This window comes from Carica papaya, chromosome 3, assembly GCF_054855325.1.
Source record: "Carica papaya isolate Zhongbai chromosome 3, ASM5485532v1, whole genome shotgun sequence".
Classification (NCBI taxonomy): domain Eukaryota; kingdom Viridiplantae; phylum Streptophyta; class Magnoliopsida; order Brassicales; family Caricaceae; genus Carica; species Carica papaya.
Genome location: NC_142311.1, coordinates 9,532,860 through 9,550,241, shown reverse-complemented (window position 1 = coordinate 9,550,241; position 17,382 = coordinate 9,532,860). Strand labels below are relative to the sequence as shown.

Genomic DNA, 17,382 nt, shown 5'->3' with positions numbered 1-17,382 from the left:
GGGATTTTATACATAAATGTGTGTTTTGGAAAGTTGAACTTGTACTCTTATTAGTTGAAGTTTTTCTTTTCATGACAAGTGAACTTGAGCATTTGATTATTGTTAAAATATTATAGAATATTTCATACCATAATAGTATGATTATATTTCTAAATATGTAAGCTTAATTAGGAAGAATATTATTAGGATAATTTATGTTGTTTAGTATATTTAAAGCCGTCTAGGTATATATATCTCTCTATTTTTGTTTCAATAAAACATAAAAAAATATTCATTATTCTTTTTCCTAATTCTTACATGGTATCAGAATTAGGGTTAGGGTTAGGGTTTTAGGAGTCAAATATTATCAGACCAAAAGAAGGGTTAAAGAACCCATTCCTGGCACTGGAGGAAGTCAACTAACAATCTCTAGGTAGTTCAGAGTGCAGCCATCATGGTAGTGTACGCAGGAAAAGTCGAAACGGTGGTTTGCGTGGCAGAGTAAGGCTGTGTGCATCGAATTTGCCGAAGGAGTATATTTCTAGGTGGTTTGTTTTCCAGTTCGAGGATAGAAGCAACAGAGGGGCTCGGTTGACTGGCTCTCTGCATGAAACTAGAAGGTCGAAGAAACAAAAGGCATGGCAGAGCAGATCGTGCGACATGAAGCGATTCTCTGCTCTCCTACCTGATTTTGGCTGTTTCTATGAGCATCATTCCAGATTAAGATCGACATTGGAGTTCTGTGGTGATTTCCGGCCGAAAGGAGGCTATTTGGTAGTTTCAGACAGTTGTGCATGTAACTCCAGCGACAGCATGTGATTCTCTGCTGACAGTGCGTGCAGCGGCAGACCTCCGATGGTTGACAGTGAGGTTTTAGTAGGGTTGTTGATACCCACAAGTGAAGAGGTACTCTATTTTATCAAATTTTCTAGTATATTTGTAGTGTTTTTGGTATATCTCGAGCAAATGTATTTAGGTATTTTTGGGTGATAATTTGTAAATATTCTCGAGTTAAGAATGAGTGATAACAAATTTTCAGTAAGTGAGATAGTTCTAATCATGTCAAAAATCATTGAGCATAAATTAAATGACACAAATTATCTAGAGTGAAACAAAACTATTAGGGTTTATCTATGCAGTATTGATAAGAATGATTACTTGACTCAAAACCCTCCCACTGATAGAACTAGACAAATCTGGCTAAGAGATGATGCACAGTTGTTTTTGCAGATAAGAAATTTGATTGACAGTGAGGTAATTGACTTAATTAATCACTGTGAGTTTGTTAAAGAACTAATGGATTATTTAGAGTTCTGTATTCAAACAAAAGAAATGTGACCCGCATGTATGATATTTATAAAGCTTTCTATCGTGCTGAGAAGGAGGCCAAATCTCTCACAACCTACTTTATAGAATTTAAAAAGACATATGAGTTTAATGTACTTTTGTCGTTCAGTGCTGATATCAAGGTACAACAAACACAAAGAGAATAGATGACCATAATGAGTTTCTTGGTTGGTCTTCCATCTGAATTTGAGACTACTAAGCCTCAAATCCTATCTGGTTCCGAGATCATATCTCTTTAAGAAGTTTTTAGTAGAGTGTTACGTACAAAGACTACTATACCTAATCAACAGACTAATGTTCTTATTGTTAGAGGAGGATGAAGAAATAAGAATAGGGGAGGAAACAAAGCAATAGATAGTCGATATAATGATTCAAGAGCAATGGATAGTCGGTATAATGATTCAAGTAATATTGTTTATTATTACTGTTATGAGTAAGAATGTACGAAGCTATAATACAAGAAATTATAGAATCAAAATCAAAGAACACAAACTGTGAATATTGCTACTGTTGCTATTGTTAGCTCATCTTCTGAGAAAATTATTGTGGTTTCAGTCGTCGAGTATGCAAGATTCTCTCAGTTTTAAGAATATTTGAAAGATCGCACACCAGCCACTATGTCTGCTGAATCAGGTAAAAGATGTTTTATCTCCTCATTAAACAAATGAGTGATTGATTTTGGTGCTACAGATCAAATGACAGGTAACTCTAATATCTTCTCTACCTTTCGATCACACAGAGTGCCATCTCCTGTAACTATTGCTGATGGGTCAACCTATAGTATTGAGGGTTTTGAGACTATAAAACTAACTCCTGTCATTACCTTGACCTCTGTTTTAAGTCTACTCAAACTTGCTTTCAATTTGATTTCTGTAAGTAGACTTACCAAAGATTCCATTCTTTCCTGATCATTGTCTTTTTCAGAATCTTATGACGAAGCATATTATTGATAAATGACATTTATTAGAAGGTCTCTACATTCTTAATAATTGGGTACCTCGATCAATTATCTGTTTTAATATTGTCTCTCTATTTGAAGTACATTGTCAGTTGGGGCATCCACCTCTCACTACGTTGAAGAAGTTGTGTCTTCAGTTTCATGATATATCTTCATTAGATTGTGAGTCATGTTAGTTTGCAAAACATCATCGTAGTTCGTCAAGTCCAAGAATTAATAAACATGCTGAGTTTGCTTTTAAATTAATTCACTCTTATATTTGGGGTTAATGTTCTATTATGTTTAAAATAGAGTTTAAGTATTTTGTTACTTTTATTAATGATTTTTCTCGAATGACTTAGATATATTTTATGAAAATTGTTCTGAAATGTTTGCTCATTTTTGTACTTTCATGCGAAAATCAAAACTCAATTTAATATTTCTGTGCATGCGCTAAGAAATGATAATGTTAAAGAATATATGTCAGACTCATTTCAGAATTATATGACTCAACATGAAATTTTTTATCAGTCCTCTTGTGTTAATACACCATCTCAAAATGTGGTTACTGAGAGAAAAAAAAAAGACATTTACTTGAGACTACTTGAGCTCTCTTGTTTCGGATAAAAGTTCCTAAGCAATTTTAGACTGATGTTGTATCCACTACTTGTTTCCAAATTAATTGTCTACCGACTGGAGTACTTGAAAGTGATATTACTTATAATATTATTTTTTTCAAACAAGATATTGTTTCTGGTACAGCTGCAAATATTTGGTAGTACTTATTATGTTCGAGATGTTCAACTAAATATTATTAAGTTGGATCTTAAAGCCTTAAAGTGTGTCTTTTTGTAATATTTTCGTATGCAAAAGAGATATCGGTGTTGTTCTTTAGATCTCAATAAATATTTAGTGTTAGTAGATATAGTTTTTAAGAGAATATACCGTTTTTCTCCTCACAGTTCAGTCCTACAAATTAGGTGAAAGACGATGAGTGACTCATTTATAGATTCCAGAACAGTACCTCTACTGAGTAACCAGATAATGGTATTTCTTCTTATGTGTCTTCTAAACAAACTGATGATGATATGCCTCCAACTCAAGAACAACCGCTCATTATTTCTGTTTATTTCAGAAGACAATAGACTAATAATACATGTCCTGCACCAGCTTCTTCGTCATCTAATCCTCCCACCCATGATATTGATCTTCTCATCAATTTTCGTAAAGGTATACGTCAGTGCATCCTTCCTCATTCTACTTATCCTATTGCTAACTTCATTTCATATGATCATTCGTCTCATTTGTCTAACTCTTTAATTGCTTCTATAGATTCAACTTGCATACTCAAGACGGTTAAGGACGCTCTGAATCACCCTGGTTGGCGTAATGTCATGTTTGAGAAAATAAATGCTCTTAATGATAATCATACCTGAGATTTGGTAAATTTATCCAAAGGAAAAAAGGTTGAGGGGTACAAATGGGTATTTACAGTCAAAGTGAATACAGATGGCTATGTAGCGAGACTTAAAGCTCGATTGGTAGCAAAAGATTATGTTCATACTTATGAGGTGGACTATTCTGATACATTCTCTCTAGTGGCAAAACTTACATCTGTCCGTTTATTCATATATATTACAACCTGTAGAGACTTGTCCTTGCACCAGCTAGACATTAAAAATGCATTTTTTCATGATGATCTCTTAGAAGAAGTGTATATAGAGCAACTACTTGAGTTTGTTGCTCAGGGGGAGTATGAAAAAGTTTATCATTTGAAAAAATCTTTATATAGTCTGAAGCAGAGTCCTTGTGCGTGGTTTAACAAGTTTAGTGAGGTAGTATGTGAATTCGGATTGAGAAAAAACAAGTGTAAGTATTCAATCTTTTATAGACAATCAACAATTGGTATTATACTTCTTGTTGTTTATATTGATAATATTGTGATTACATGAGATGACCATGCATGAATATCCTCTCTCAAGTCATTCATGCATACCACGTTCAATACCAAATACTTGGGACAACGAAATTATTTCTTGGGGCTTGAAGTAACAAGAAGCAAGGAAGAGATTTTGTTATCTAAGAGGAAGTATGTACTTGATCTACTTGCAAAAACAGAAAAATTAGGAGCTAAACCATGCAATATGTCTATGGTACCAAATGTATATCTTACAAAAGATGATGGTGATCCCCTTGATGATCTAGAAAAATACAGCCAACTTGTTGAAAAATTGAATTATCTCACTATGACTCATCCAAATATTGCATATCCTGTCAGTATTGTAAGTCAATTTATGTCTATACCTATAGTTAACTATTAAGAGATTCTGAAACAGATTCTGTGCTACTTAAAAGGTGATTCGGAACTCAGCATAATGTTTAAAAATTATGAATATACTCACATTGAATATTTTACAGAAGTTGATTGAGCTGGATCGAAGATTGATAGGAGGTAGACTATGGGCTATTGTATTTTTGTTGGTGGAAATCTCGCATAATAAAAAAGTAAGAAGCAAACAGTTGTATCTCGCTCAAACGCAGAGTCTGAATATAGAGTTATGACTCAGTCCATATGTGAAGTCTTATGGATACATCATCTTTTAGAAGAAATGGGTTTGAATCTCACATCTCCTGTAAAATTTTAGTGCGATAATCAGACTACCTTTCATATTGCCTTAAATCCTGTGTATCATGAGAGAACTAAACATATCGAGATCGATTACACTTCATCCGAGAAAAGATTCAGAAAAATTTTATATCTACTAGTTATGTGAAAACAAGAGAACAACTTGGTGATATATTCACAAAGTCTCTGAATTGAACACGGATTGAGTATCTTCGGAACAAGCTGCACATGATTAATATCTATGCTTCAGTTTGAGAGAGAGTGTTAAAATATTATGGAATATTTTCTAACACAATAGTATAATTATATTTACAAATATGTTAGCTTAATTAGTAAGAAAATTATTAGTGTAATTTATGTTGTTTACCGTATATAAATTCGTCTATATGTATATATATCCCTACTTTTATTTTAATAAAACATAAGAAAATATTCAGTATTCATTTCTCTAATTCTTTCAGTTATAAATGCATATGTTGAAAATATCGTTTATGATCAACAACACAAATTAAGGCTCTTGAGTTTTAATTGGAGGTTTGAGTTCGAATTTTAATGTTTGTTATTTTGAAGTGTATATCAGTTTATAATAATTGATTTAGTGTAATAAAAAATTTAGTTTATTAATATATCGGTGAAACTCCAGTAATTAAATTAAACTAAAAATTTAGATTTTTTTAATTGAGATGGTCACAACATATTAAAAATCTCATATGGTTGCTTAATTTTATTTGAAAAAAAAAATAATTGAAATATTAGTTTGACCATAAAAAGTAAAAAGAAAATCAATTTAAGAAAAAAAAAAAAAAGAAAGTTTGACAACTGAGTTTTGTTTGATAAAAGTTAATCTATGATTATTCTACAGCACGTTTTTTTTTTTTCTTTCCCTCAGTTGATTTGTATATTTGATCATTTATTTATTTTAATTTAATGAGGGAAAATTTTAAAAGTTAATTAAAATAAAATGAAAACTTTTACTTTTATTTATTATTGAATCAGTAAAAACAAATTTTTGAAATTTATATTTAATGAAAACATCATAAAATTAATCAACTTGTCGAAAACTCTCTCTGCTACGCATTGAATTTTATCACACAACTAAAAAAGGGTTAAATTAAAATTTTGGTTCTTTAATTTTCTTTGCCTTTTCACCTCTGAGGACAAACATTCTCCTATAGACACACTCAAAGAACACACAGAATTTAAGAAATAAAAACCAGAATTTCAGTGTACCAAACAAATTTTAAAACTCCATTCTCATTTTCTATCATAATTTCTTAATTCTACTAGTTTGAAGATGTTTTCCAAGGGTTTAAAGAGATGCAGAGGTATGTGAATTTACACGTTTTGATTATGAGTTACAGACTTTTCGGCGAACCATCTATAAAACCGAAGTTTTATAAATTCTTATTCAGTATCCTTATCACAAGGAGGAGGAGGAGGAGGATAATAAGAAAAAACCGAAGTAAATGTCGGTAGGGACATGAGTTTAAATGAACGTGTTGGCATGAATGAGAGATTCAATGGTGTCACTGCAGAACAATTTGGAATCTAGATTTTTATTTATTATTTGTAGATTCATGCGTTAAAAATGGATTTTGCCTAACCATTTTTTTTTTTCTAATTTAATTTTAGATCCATATCCCAAATCAAAAGTCACATGGGGAGAAAAACTTCGTTGTGAGTGTAATTGACAGTTGGATGAAGACTGGAAAATGTTTGTGTGGAATTATTATATAGGATATTTGGTTTGGAATAGAATTTGAACTCTCAAGACATAGCAAACAGATAGTTGGAGACCCTCTTCTACGGGACTAATCTTACAGACCAAGAGAAGAAACAAAAGGAACTTGAATTACAATTGTGTTCTGCAATTAAAGGACGTCGTTTTTCTTGCAGTACTACTACATCCACATTGCCGAGATTTTGAAGGTACACTTCCATCACCTCCCGCCACCTCCGCCGCCGCTTCCAGAACCGCTGCCTGACCCATGACCAGCTCCTGTACCAACGCCAATGCCTATTCCAATACCAACACCAAATCCTCCACCACCACCATGTCCGCCACCAAGACCTCCTCCACCCCCGTGGCCACCACCAAGACCTCCACCAGCTCCTCCACCTACCCCCCCACCAGCACCGAATCCACTACCATGACCGGATCCTCCTCCTAAACCACCACCACCACCTCCTCCTCCTCCTCCTCCAGCACCGCCTCCAAGACCACCACCTACACCACCACCAGCTCCAAAGCCTCCTCCATGACCAGAACCACCGCCAAGTCCTCCTCCACCTCCACCACCTCCTCCTCCTCCTCCACCACCTCCTCCAGCACCACCTCCAAGACCACCACCTACACCACCTCCAGCTCCAAAGCCCCCACCATGACCTGAACCACCACCAAGTCCTCCACCACCACCACCCCCTCCTCCGCCACCACCACCTCCTCCTCCTCCAGCACCACCTCCTAGACCACCACCTACTCCGCCCCCAGCACCAAAGCCCCCACCATGACCAGAACCTCCACCAACACCCCCTCCACCACCTCCACCAAATCCACCACCACCACCCACACCTCCTCCAGCACCACCACCTACACCACCACCAGCTCCACCACCAAAGCCCCCACCGCTACCTGCACCACCTCCAACACCACCACCTCCTCCCCCACCAAAGCCTCCACCCCCTCCAATGCCTCCACCTCTTCCACGGCCAAAACGAGGACCACGACCACCAAATCGTCCGCATCTTCGTGGATTCCATCTACAGTCATCATCCTGGAACCTTGTCTTGTCAATTTGGTTGTCGGCAAGAGCCAGAGCACTCAAATGGAGGGCAATGCAGAGAAAAAAGATGAGCAAGGACACCCATTTTGAAGAGAGAGCCATGTATGTAGCCAATCTGTTAAGGTAAGCTCTAAATCGATTAGCTTCTACTATTTTTGTTGGGTAGAATCACTTAGCTTGCACTTGTATGGTGGAAGAGTGTCCCTTATATAGAGTTTAGCCACCAGTTCTACACTAAACAGCCATTAATATCTGCATGTTGGAGATCCGCGTAGGAACGGTTGGATGTACCGACGTGAACATTAAATGTAAATCTCAATAGTCAAGAGAAAGACTTGCATGGTTGCATGGATGATACTTTCATAAAGTTAAGATTAGATGTGTTAATAAGACGGACAAATCTTTGTCAAATACAAACCCCACGTTAGTTGGTGAAACCCCATGGCTGGCTGCTTTCTATGAGTAGCGAAAGTAAATTACTTTTTTTTTTTATATATATATATTTTGGGCTTAATTACAATTAGGTCTATTACTTCTGATGTTAAACAAGCATTAAAATTCAGTACAATAATTTATGAAATCAACCTTCAAGTACGAGTGATTTTTTGTCTCCTTCTCAAGAAGAAACTAAAAATAAAATTTGGACAACTATAATTTATGAAATCAACGTTGCAGCTTGAATGACCAAATTGTTTTTTTAGGATTCCAAATAGAAAAGAAAATTTAATATATATATAGAAGTAATAAATTATCTATTTTCACTCATGCATTTCTAAACCCTTTTTTTTTTTTTTGCATAATTTTTAAATCAGCACACTGGATTCATTAGCAAACTTTTAAGAAATTAATATTAAAACAAACGAAATATGGTGCTGCATATCTCATTTAAATTAGTAATGTTAATATTTTTATAATTTTAAAATCATAATAAAAAAATGGTTATTTTTTTTTTTGTTTTCGAGTAAAAAAAAAAAGACTTTTTATATGTGTTTAATATATGTATGTATGTATTATAAAAAAAATTCAAATAATCTGTGGAAATTAATAAAATCACGAAATTTTAACTAAAAATTAACCCTAATAAGAAATGTTAAAAATCTAAAATCATATTTGAAGATGTGTTAAAATCTAAAGACAAGATCAAGTTTCCCAATTAATTTATTTTATATTTAATAACTTGGCTTACCATGTGCCATGAGCATTTATCCAATTATTTTATTTGAATAAACAAATAAAGTTGACCAAATTATTGACCAATTGATTTTATAATAATAATAAAAAAAAAAAAAAAAAACAGTAGTGGATAAACAAGTAAATGCCCGCACATGAGAAAGTCAGCCCAGCCGGCTCTTAAACACGAGCCCATATGTTGACCAATTCCATCTTCCCTTCAACCAACTGCATTCAAGTAGCAACTACGCTTCGATTTTTTTTATTTTTTATTTTTTTTTAGAAATATTTAAAAATATATTTATATTTCTTGTTAAATAATTTATATTTATGTTATATAGTACACTGAATCGGCTCATTTAATTTAAAATTTGTGTTAATTTTAATATTTATTACTCTTACTAACAAATAAATTAACACGTATTCAAAAAATATTTTAATTTAAAAATTAATATAATGTTTTATAAAATTTAAAATTAAAACTATTGAGTCCAATAAATCACACTCTTCAAAATTAACAGAAATTTAAATAACCATCATCAATTATGAAGAAGACAAATCCTGCAAAAAGCAAAGGAACTAAAAAATCCAAGAAAAGACATGTCTTAAATTAAAATCATCATCCACAAGAGTTCCATAAAAATTTTGTAACCATGATATTACAGTTATCATGATAATTCAATCATACTCAAATCTTTGGTATTCTATAGAAAATAATAATATAATTTAATTATATAATAATTATTTTTTTTGAGCATTCTATATCAACTTATTTAGCATAAGTCATATGTTTCACGAGATTTTTAAAGTTTATTTTACGTCAAAAAGTAATCAATATAGAATTAACTAACTCAATATTTCTTACCGATCTGATCTATCTGTACAAGAATTGAAAATGAAAAGGCTATCATTACAATTTAGTTAACTTCAAAGCAACTTAATAGTAGATAATGTACATTACTACAATTATATATATTATTATATTAATACATATGCAAAAAGTAATAAATTTTTAGATTTAATCTTTTTCTCCCTGCGAAAGAAAACCATGAAAGTAAGATATAACTTAGAAAAATAGTCTCACCAAAGGGAAAGCACACTAACATGATTTACCCCACAGCCACCTACTCGTAGAAAATATGATAGTATGTCTTTATGATGCATTCATTTCATCTGCTAAACAGGGTGAGATTGGAGACATAAGTAAATGCCTCCTGAATACCCTCATCTGCAGATCTACTAGTTCACTCAAGTCAATATTAAAGAAAGGATGAGATATCCATTAGCAAAAACTGTACGTACGCGTATATATATACACACACATACGTACAAAAATACATACATATACGCATGTATGAGAAAGCAAGTAACTGAAGAAGGAAGCCAAACTGCGTTATATTTTTTAACAGCTAACAAACTAAAATCAAGACGAGAAAAAATGAAGAGCTAACAATTTGAAACTTTTATTACCTAATTTTGTGGCAACCTCTCTATCCCTCGATTATTAGAATAGCTTTTAAGCTTCTGGTCCTAGGTGACTGCAAGACTGCGCTTGAACAGTGTTTCGGGGCTTCTGTGTTTCAGGTGAGGGAAAGAGGAAGGAGGTTGCGAGAAGAGAGGAAGAAAGTGGCGGGTTAGCCACGGATCGGATCGGTGTGTTCCGAACTAGTACGTTCGTAGGAACCAGATTGGTGTCTTCGGACCAGACCGAACGGCCTAGTCCTTATACTAGCCGGTTCTTGATCGGATGAGGAGTCCAGTCCGGTCTCAGCCCGGACCATTAGATAAATTTAATATATATATATATATATATAAACTTGTATATATGTTAACATACTTTTAATTTTCTTTTCAATCTTATTTAAATCAATTTTTATTACAAATTAAATTTTATTATTTTATAAATATATACATTTTTTATAATTGAATGAATTCATTTTTTTTATTAAGTTTATAGAAAAAATATTCATTTCCTCCAAATATGACATAATGTCTTAACAATTCTAAATACCTGAATTGAAAATATTTATTTACTCCAAATATTTTTTGCTTATATATTATGATAATATGATTAATTGAGTAATCAGTAAATAGTTCAAAGATTTTGTGTAATCGAAATATCTTAATTTTTTTTTTAATTAGTTTAAATGTTTAATGTTATATTATGTTTACTACATTGAAGTAACATTCCATACTAGTGAATTGAGGAATAAAAACAATTAATTTAAATTATATATAAATCACAACACAAAGTACATCAGAATTAAAGAATCACAAACAACTTCTATTTCTGATTTATAAATCATAACAGCTCTTAAAAGCAATCTATCAGGGTTTTTTTTGGGGGAGGGGTGGGGGAGAGAATAATCAAATGGGTAAAATTGGCTCAAGCTGAGCCATGAAACACCTCTATATAGAAACCTTACATTACTTCTGGTGCATTATCTGTCACCCACTCGTGACAGCCGCTCCTTTCTCATATGCTTCTCTATCGAGCCCGAGTTTGATGTCCGATTGCCCGGCCACAGAGAATAGCATTGCTTGGGATTGGATACTCGTCCCTCCATGAATTGGCAGGTGAATATACACGTAAATAGAATTGCTGGCCTAAGTATTGGCGTGCCCAGTTCTCCGATCTCACATTCCACATTCCTACGTTGTCCAGTGGCATGTAAACTGCAGTCCATGACTTAGGATACACCTGTATATTCACCGTACTTTTAAAGTTAGATTCAGTGTTGATATGTTATATATTTTCAATCGGAGAAACCATTGGTGCCTCTTAAACTGCACGTTTACCTGAACAGTGCAACGAGAAATCGTGTCCCGTAAATTGTAAGCCAATCTACTTGCAGGTGACCATTGCCCTCCATCCATGCTGCACAAGTGAAAATGCAAACAAATATTAGGTTGTATCACTTTCAAGGAAAGAAAGAAAGTGGTCATGTTGAGCTAAACATGCTTACCCAACAACGAAAAAGTTATGGCCATCGATGTGCCATGACTGCAACTCGTCTTCCTGATTCTCAAACACGATCTCAGCGTAGCCTCGGAAGTCAGCAGCCATGACAGATGTCTGGAGGTAAGCACCACCACCTGTAGGATTGTCTGGGATGCTTCCAAGGCCAAAAACTCCGGGTATCTTGAAGTGGTCTGCAAGCTTCAAGGGTGTATCTGCTGGGATGAAGGACACGCTATTGACTGCATACCTCTGCTTGCCACCAATAACTGGAGCAGAGTTTGCAAGTCTGACTGACCAGGTTACATTGATCAATCCATAATGGTAAGAGCCTTGAGGATTTGGTCTGGGTCCACTTGCCGTCAGATTCCTCCTGGTAGTAAAACAAACGTTATAAGTCATTGGATTTCATTATTATATCCTAATCCAAATGAATTATGCTAATGATCTACTTCTTTGAGACACCTGAAGGATCGAGCTTGTTCAAGAGACCAATTGATCTGAATTGTAGGCCCGCCAGGGGGAGGACCGGAAACACTTCCAGCTGAGTTGCTGTAGCGAAAAATGGACGTTGTAGTGAGGACTTGGGGAGTGAAACGCGAGGAGGCAACCATGTAATAGTCTTGTGCTGGTTGATCGGCTGTAACCAGTACAGAGAGAGACTGACCCAAATGGATGTCAATGGAATCATAAGTGTTCTGCAAGGTATGCGTTCCTTCCACCTCTACCAAAAGCATTTTGTGCCCTTGGATTCTGAAATTGATTGAAGTTGTCAGCCCCACATTCGATATCCTTAACCTGTAAGTCTTGCCTGCCCAACATAAATAAAATTCCATCAAGGAATTGCTTCAATGCGAAATCAAGACGTTTTATGATAGAAAATCTTATGACCGGTTACATAGCTTACCTTGCTCAACTGTGAATGTGTATGCATTTGAACCACGGCCATTGATGAGAAGACCATCCGGAGAGGGAAGATTACTTCCACCATCCAAGATTGCTTGCAAATCCTGCAAAATCAAGAGGAAATTATCAACTTCTTTGCACACCCAGATCTCAATGAAAATGTCAAGAAGTACAGCATGCAACTCCATCCAACATTGACATACAAAGAGAAGTCTGAATTGAGTAAATCAACTTACAGTGTGATTCTTGTTGTACCAATCACCGGTTAGAATGGTGAAATCGCCGGCTGGAGGAGGGAAAGGAACAGGAATAACAGAGCGGCTGGCAATTTTGATGCCACCATAGCCTCCTGCAGCCTTGTGCATGCCCAAGGAAGGGAAGTAGAAATAGCTACCAATCTGATCTTTCACTTGAAGCACATAAGTGAAGTTCTGTCCTGGAGGAATGGGGCAATTGGTCCCATAAACTCCATCTTGCCATGAGTTCCTCCTCTGCTGTACACCATTCCTATAGCCAATACCAGCAGGACATACCATTTTAGCCGGACTCAAGTGATTGCCTACTCGAACTAAATTTTGGGTAGTAAAAAAAAAACTCCACTTCTAATATTACCCAGATTCAGTATTATTTTTTCTTCCTTACAGATTATAAGAGGTTGTGATCTTGTAAACTAAGGAAACATAAATTTTCCACCTGAAAACAGAGTAGCTCTGTTTCTGTATCAATCAAATGCAGTAAAGACTCAGTATTCAGCATCACATTTGAAATTATCCTTATATGAAAATGATCTGTGAATCATTTTGAACCATTTCATAAATCTACCACCTAATGCTTCTTGAGCAGAGAACAAACTCCAGAACGGAGCACCAATATATGTGTATAAAGCAAGTGCAGTAAAGATTGTTCAAGCATTGAAAACCATTTTGAAACATGTTAAACATGCAGGGGAATCCAAAAGTGGAAGGGGGTACTGACCAGGAGAGAAGAAGAGGCTCGTCCAAGCTGTTAAAAACACTGATAATAAGGTTGTCATTGGTGACAGACTCGATCAGCGGCCCTGGAAATTGGCCGTTAATCAAGATCCCCTGTCAATTCAAAGAGAAGTAGGTATAAACCCCAGCAAGAGACCAAAAAAAAAAGCAGCAAAGATACATGAAGATTAAGAAGAAAAGAACCTGCTGTTTAACTCCAAGCGGATAGATATCACCATAGGTAACATTCCATGTGTAGAACCTGTAAGGATCTTCTCCACTAACGGAAGTCACTAGCAGGAAAACCAGCATAATAAAAGAACAAATACCAATGTTGGCTGCCATTTCTCTCTTTCACGAAAACAGAAACACCAACGTTATGGGATTATTCAGAGAAAGAAAAAACAGTGGATTCAAAAGAAAAGAATAATAGAAAGAAAGTGAGAAACAGTGTGTTCAAGTCTCTCTGTAAAGCTCTCATTATCTTTATTCAGTTTCCTTTTTAAGTTTTCTTTGATGTGGGGAGTTAGGACATGTCGGTGGCGTGAAGAATCTAGGGATCATTAAGAAATAATCCTCGAGATCTCGCTTTTTATGGATGGAGATGGTGATGGGCCATTTTTTGAGGAGGATGTGAGCTGTAATGGTCTGATGTAGAAGCCGAACAGAGCATCAAATGGGGAAGCGAAGGGAAAGGAGTCAAGTCGAAGACGCGGTACCTCGAATTAAGAGAAGAAAAGACAATGGAGTTATTATCTTCTTCAACTAATTTCAAACCTTCTTTTTTTTTTTTTTTCTTTTTCGAAGAGAGACATTAAATATTCGATTATGGGATTTGCAAAAAAAAGTTCGTTTTCATGGCGTAATAATTTACTTCTTGTTCTGTAAACTATCTACTAAATAAAATTACCAAATTGCTGTGTCGTTTTGTGCTGGATGTATTTTAATATCCAAAGATATATAGGAAACCACATCCAATTAAGAAACCAAATCTCACTTACACATGTGGAACAAGAACTTTCCTCAATTGTCTTTCCAAAATCTGTTGGTTGCTTAATATTTAATTTTATGCGAATTACCATTTTTTTTCTTTATTAAGTGTTGTGGCAGTTTTCTTTTTCTTTTTCCTTTTTTTTTGGGGGGGGGGCATAAAAAGTGTGGGAGAGTAATAATTTTAGTCGACATGAGTTATTATTTCACTCATTTTTCTTACTTGCGGTTCAAGTTGTTCGGGCTGGAAAAGGAAAGAGCCAATAAATTTTCTGACACCACATTCAAATTTCTTCCTGACACGAAATTAGAACACCTTATTTGGATGTAAGCCCATTTCTTCCATAAACCTGACTCTGTATTTGCCAATCTGGGTCAGTAACCATTTAGCCTTGCGCAGTTTATAGCCCAATGTTTATGAATCTAATCTTACGGCCCAGAGTGTAGTTAAATGAGACTCTAATAAATAATTACAAAGAGTTCAATTTCTGAACTTTATCTAATAAATTTATGGTCAAGCACAAATACCCAGTAGTTAATATCAGTAAAGAAACCTTTATTACAAAGCATCTGGTGAACTCAATACATTCAGTAAAATTTCTGAATGTATCCCCTCACTATTATATGCTCATCCATCGCATATAAACATACGCAAATTAAGGATCATTTTATATAATAAATAAGTAGGTAGTGTCTGGAATATATATAGCACACACACACGTGTGTGTATATATATATATATATATATATATATATATCCAGATGAATGAAGTTTTGATAGGGGAACTCTTTTCATCAGCTCCTTGATCATCGGACTGATATCTAATTTGGTGATTGCATTGCGCGCTGCTGCTCCTAAATTTGGTTCCACTTCCGTTGCCTATTGCTGGTCTCCCTTTCCCTGCAACCAATGCGCATCCCAATTTCTTCCCCAGTACTCACTAAATTTTTTTTCATTAATTTAATTATGATTACTATATAAATCCCGAATATATTATACATATACATGCGTTTATTAATATATAATATATATATATATATGTGTGTGTGTGTATGCATACATGTGTTTTTCTCTCTAATTGTCATTGGGCGGCAGCTGAATTAAATATTACCGATAGAAAATTCATAAGATTCTAAAAGGCTGCATGACAACGGCAGGAGTTGAAATTATGTCAGAGTAAGTCTACTGCACTGGCCCTACTCATTATTGTTTATATACATACATATATATATATATCCAATAATTTAATTTAATATTATTCTAATATTAATCAAATTAATCACGACTAAATTCCCTCTTCGAGAATATCCACAATCCAGCAGACAGACTCCATGCCAGTAATATTCCTTTACATACATACATACATATATATATATACATATGTAACGTTTATATGAGAGGCGTAGGTTACTCACCTGAAATTGATCAAAGCAATGGAAATGTGGCATCCAAATTTTGAAGGGGATCTATCCATCATTTCTACCCGAAATATTATTGCATTTTCTGCCTTCTTCTTTCCCAACTCTTCATCTTCTTCCTGTACTAATGCTGTCTCTACAAATTAAATCATGGAACACTGAGCATCGAAAGCACCGATCATCAATGTCTTTTCACCACTTTTTTTTTTTTTTTTTTTTTTAAAAAAAATCATGAAATCAAAGAAAAAATTAAGTAAAAAACATTCAAAATTAGAATGAACTAATCAAAGAGTGGAGAGAGAATTCGTGTATACGTACGTACCTCCAATCTGATTGAGAGACGCCGAAGAAGAAGGTGAAGAGAATAATACCGAACAGTAAGCAGCAGGAGCCAAAACCATGGAAGATCCAGTATACCTTCTTCAGATCACGCACATATATACAGAATGTTACTTCACCACTGAGTCTGCGTGTACTGTACACAAATGTAGCTAATATAATTACTCAGGAAAAAAATAGCTACCCACAAATACTATATATATATATATATATACACACATGAAGAATTTGGAAGCAATTTGTCTGCAGAATTTTTGGTGGGCTGAGGATGAAATCTGGATCATAGGATAAATAAAGAATAAAGGTGGGTGGTTAGGTTCATTGAACCTGGTCAGTTTATCAGAAGGTAAGGGAGGGAATTGTACGTGAAGAGTAAAGACACGTTGATTAAATCATGACACCGACCTTATGCTCGATTCCTGTAAATGGGAAAAAAAAGTGATGGTTTAAATAACCCCCCCTACCTAACAATTAATTAACTAATATTAATATACTCCTTTAAAAAATATTAACTCTTTTATAATAATAAAATAAGAAATATAATCAAACGGTGAAGTGCACCGTTTTATGAAGTATGAGAGAGAGCTACTAGAGAGCGCGCGCACACACACGTATATATATATGTAGATAGACAGATTACAGCGTATATATATAATGTTAAATAATAATTAACCATGATTATATTATTTCCAGAGCCTAACAAGCACTTAATATATTATTTTTGACGAGTTTGTGTTAACGGAAAATCTGACATTGATATAACACTTTATATTAATTTTATCAATAATATATTAATGAATTAAATTTTAAATTTTATTAAATTAAAATATTATAAATTCGTCACAAAATAATTTTACGCAAATTGATGTTTATATATGAAGTTGAATTTCTCACATGGTTTATTTATTGATTATTATAAAGAGAGAGGATGGGGGGGGGGGGGGGGCCATGCCATT

General features: G+C 34.5%; 2 protein-coding genes, 1 long non-coding RNA gene and 1 pseudogene across 5 annotated transcripts; 1 reads left to right on the top strand and 3 right to left on the bottom strand.

The window, feature by feature from the left end:
• The first annotated feature begins 996 nt into the window (after positions 1-996).
• Positions 997-1,646, top strand: LOC148266673 (uncharacterized; annotated as a pseudogene).
• Positions 1,647-6,588: 4,942 nt separating this feature from the next.
• On the bottom strand, positions 6,589-7,978 carry LOC110811529 (uncharacterized). The gene has a single exon (XM_022038052.2). The coding sequence runs from the start codon at positions 7,772-7,774 to the stop codon at positions 6,830-6,832; it is 945 nt and encodes a 314-aa protein (XP_021893744.1). The 5' UTR covers positions 7,775-7,978; the 3' UTR covers positions 6,589-6,829.
• A 3,066-nt stretch (positions 7,979-11,044) lies between these two features.
• Positions 11,045-14,430, bottom strand: LOC110811570 (L-ascorbate oxidase homolog). Of its 2 annotated transcripts, XM_022038103.2 has the most exons (8): positions 13,883-14,425; positions 13,683-13,792; positions 12,944-13,214; positions 12,709-12,811; positions 12,267-12,612; positions 11,809-12,174; positions 11,642-11,720; positions 11,045-11,543 (listed from the first exon to the last, which is right to left on the bottom strand). In XM_022038103.2, the coding sequence occupies exons 1-8, from the start codon at positions 14,021-14,023 to the stop codon at positions 11,331-11,333; spliced, it is 1,629 nt and encodes a 542-aa protein (XP_021893795.1). In that variant the 5' UTR covers positions 14,024-14,425; the 3' UTR covers positions 11,045-11,330. The 2 variants fall into 2 exon arrangements, with proteins under 2 accessions (XP_021893795.1, XP_088071730.1); XM_088215604.1 differs by lacking the exons at positions 11,045-11,543; positions 11,642-11,720 and having other exon boundaries at positions 11,805-12,174; positions 13,883-14,430.
• A 705-nt stretch (positions 14,431-15,135) lies between these two features.
• On the bottom strand, positions 15,136-16,804 carry LOC148266672 (uncharacterized). 2 transcript variants are annotated; one of them, XR_015817723.1, is made up of 4 exons: positions 16,646-16,804; positions 16,410-16,562; positions 16,085-16,223; positions 15,136-15,609 (listed from the first exon to the last, which is right to left on the bottom strand). It is a non-coding gene; the product is annotated as an uncharacterized LOC148266672 (long non-coding RNA). The 2 variants fall into 2 exon arrangements; XR_015817724.1 differs by having other exon boundaries at positions 15,136-15,569; positions 16,646-16,802.
• Between the last annotated feature and the right edge of the window lie 578 nt (positions 16,805-17,382).

What these genes read in the sequence shown, in the direction of transcription:
- LOC110811570 (XM_022038103.2), bottom strand. Translation starts at nt 14,023, where the DNA reads ATGGCAGCCAACATTGGTATTTGTTCTTTTATTATGCTGGTTTTCCTG. An exon ending in CACATTCACAGTTGAGCAAG is followed by an intron (nt 12,613 to 12,708) that starts GTAAGCTATGTA and finishes TATGTTGGGCAG; the next exon opens with GCAAGACTTACAGGTTAAGG. An exon ending in GAACAAGCTCGATCCTTCAG is followed by an intron (nt 12,175 to 12,266) that starts GTGTCTCAAAGA and finishes TTTTACTACCAG; the next exon opens with GAGGAATCTGACGGCAAGTG.
- LOC110811529 (XM_022038052.2), bottom strand. Translation starts at nt 7,774, where the DNA reads ATGGCTCTCTCTTCAAAATGGGTGTCCTTGCTCATCTTTTTTCTCTGC.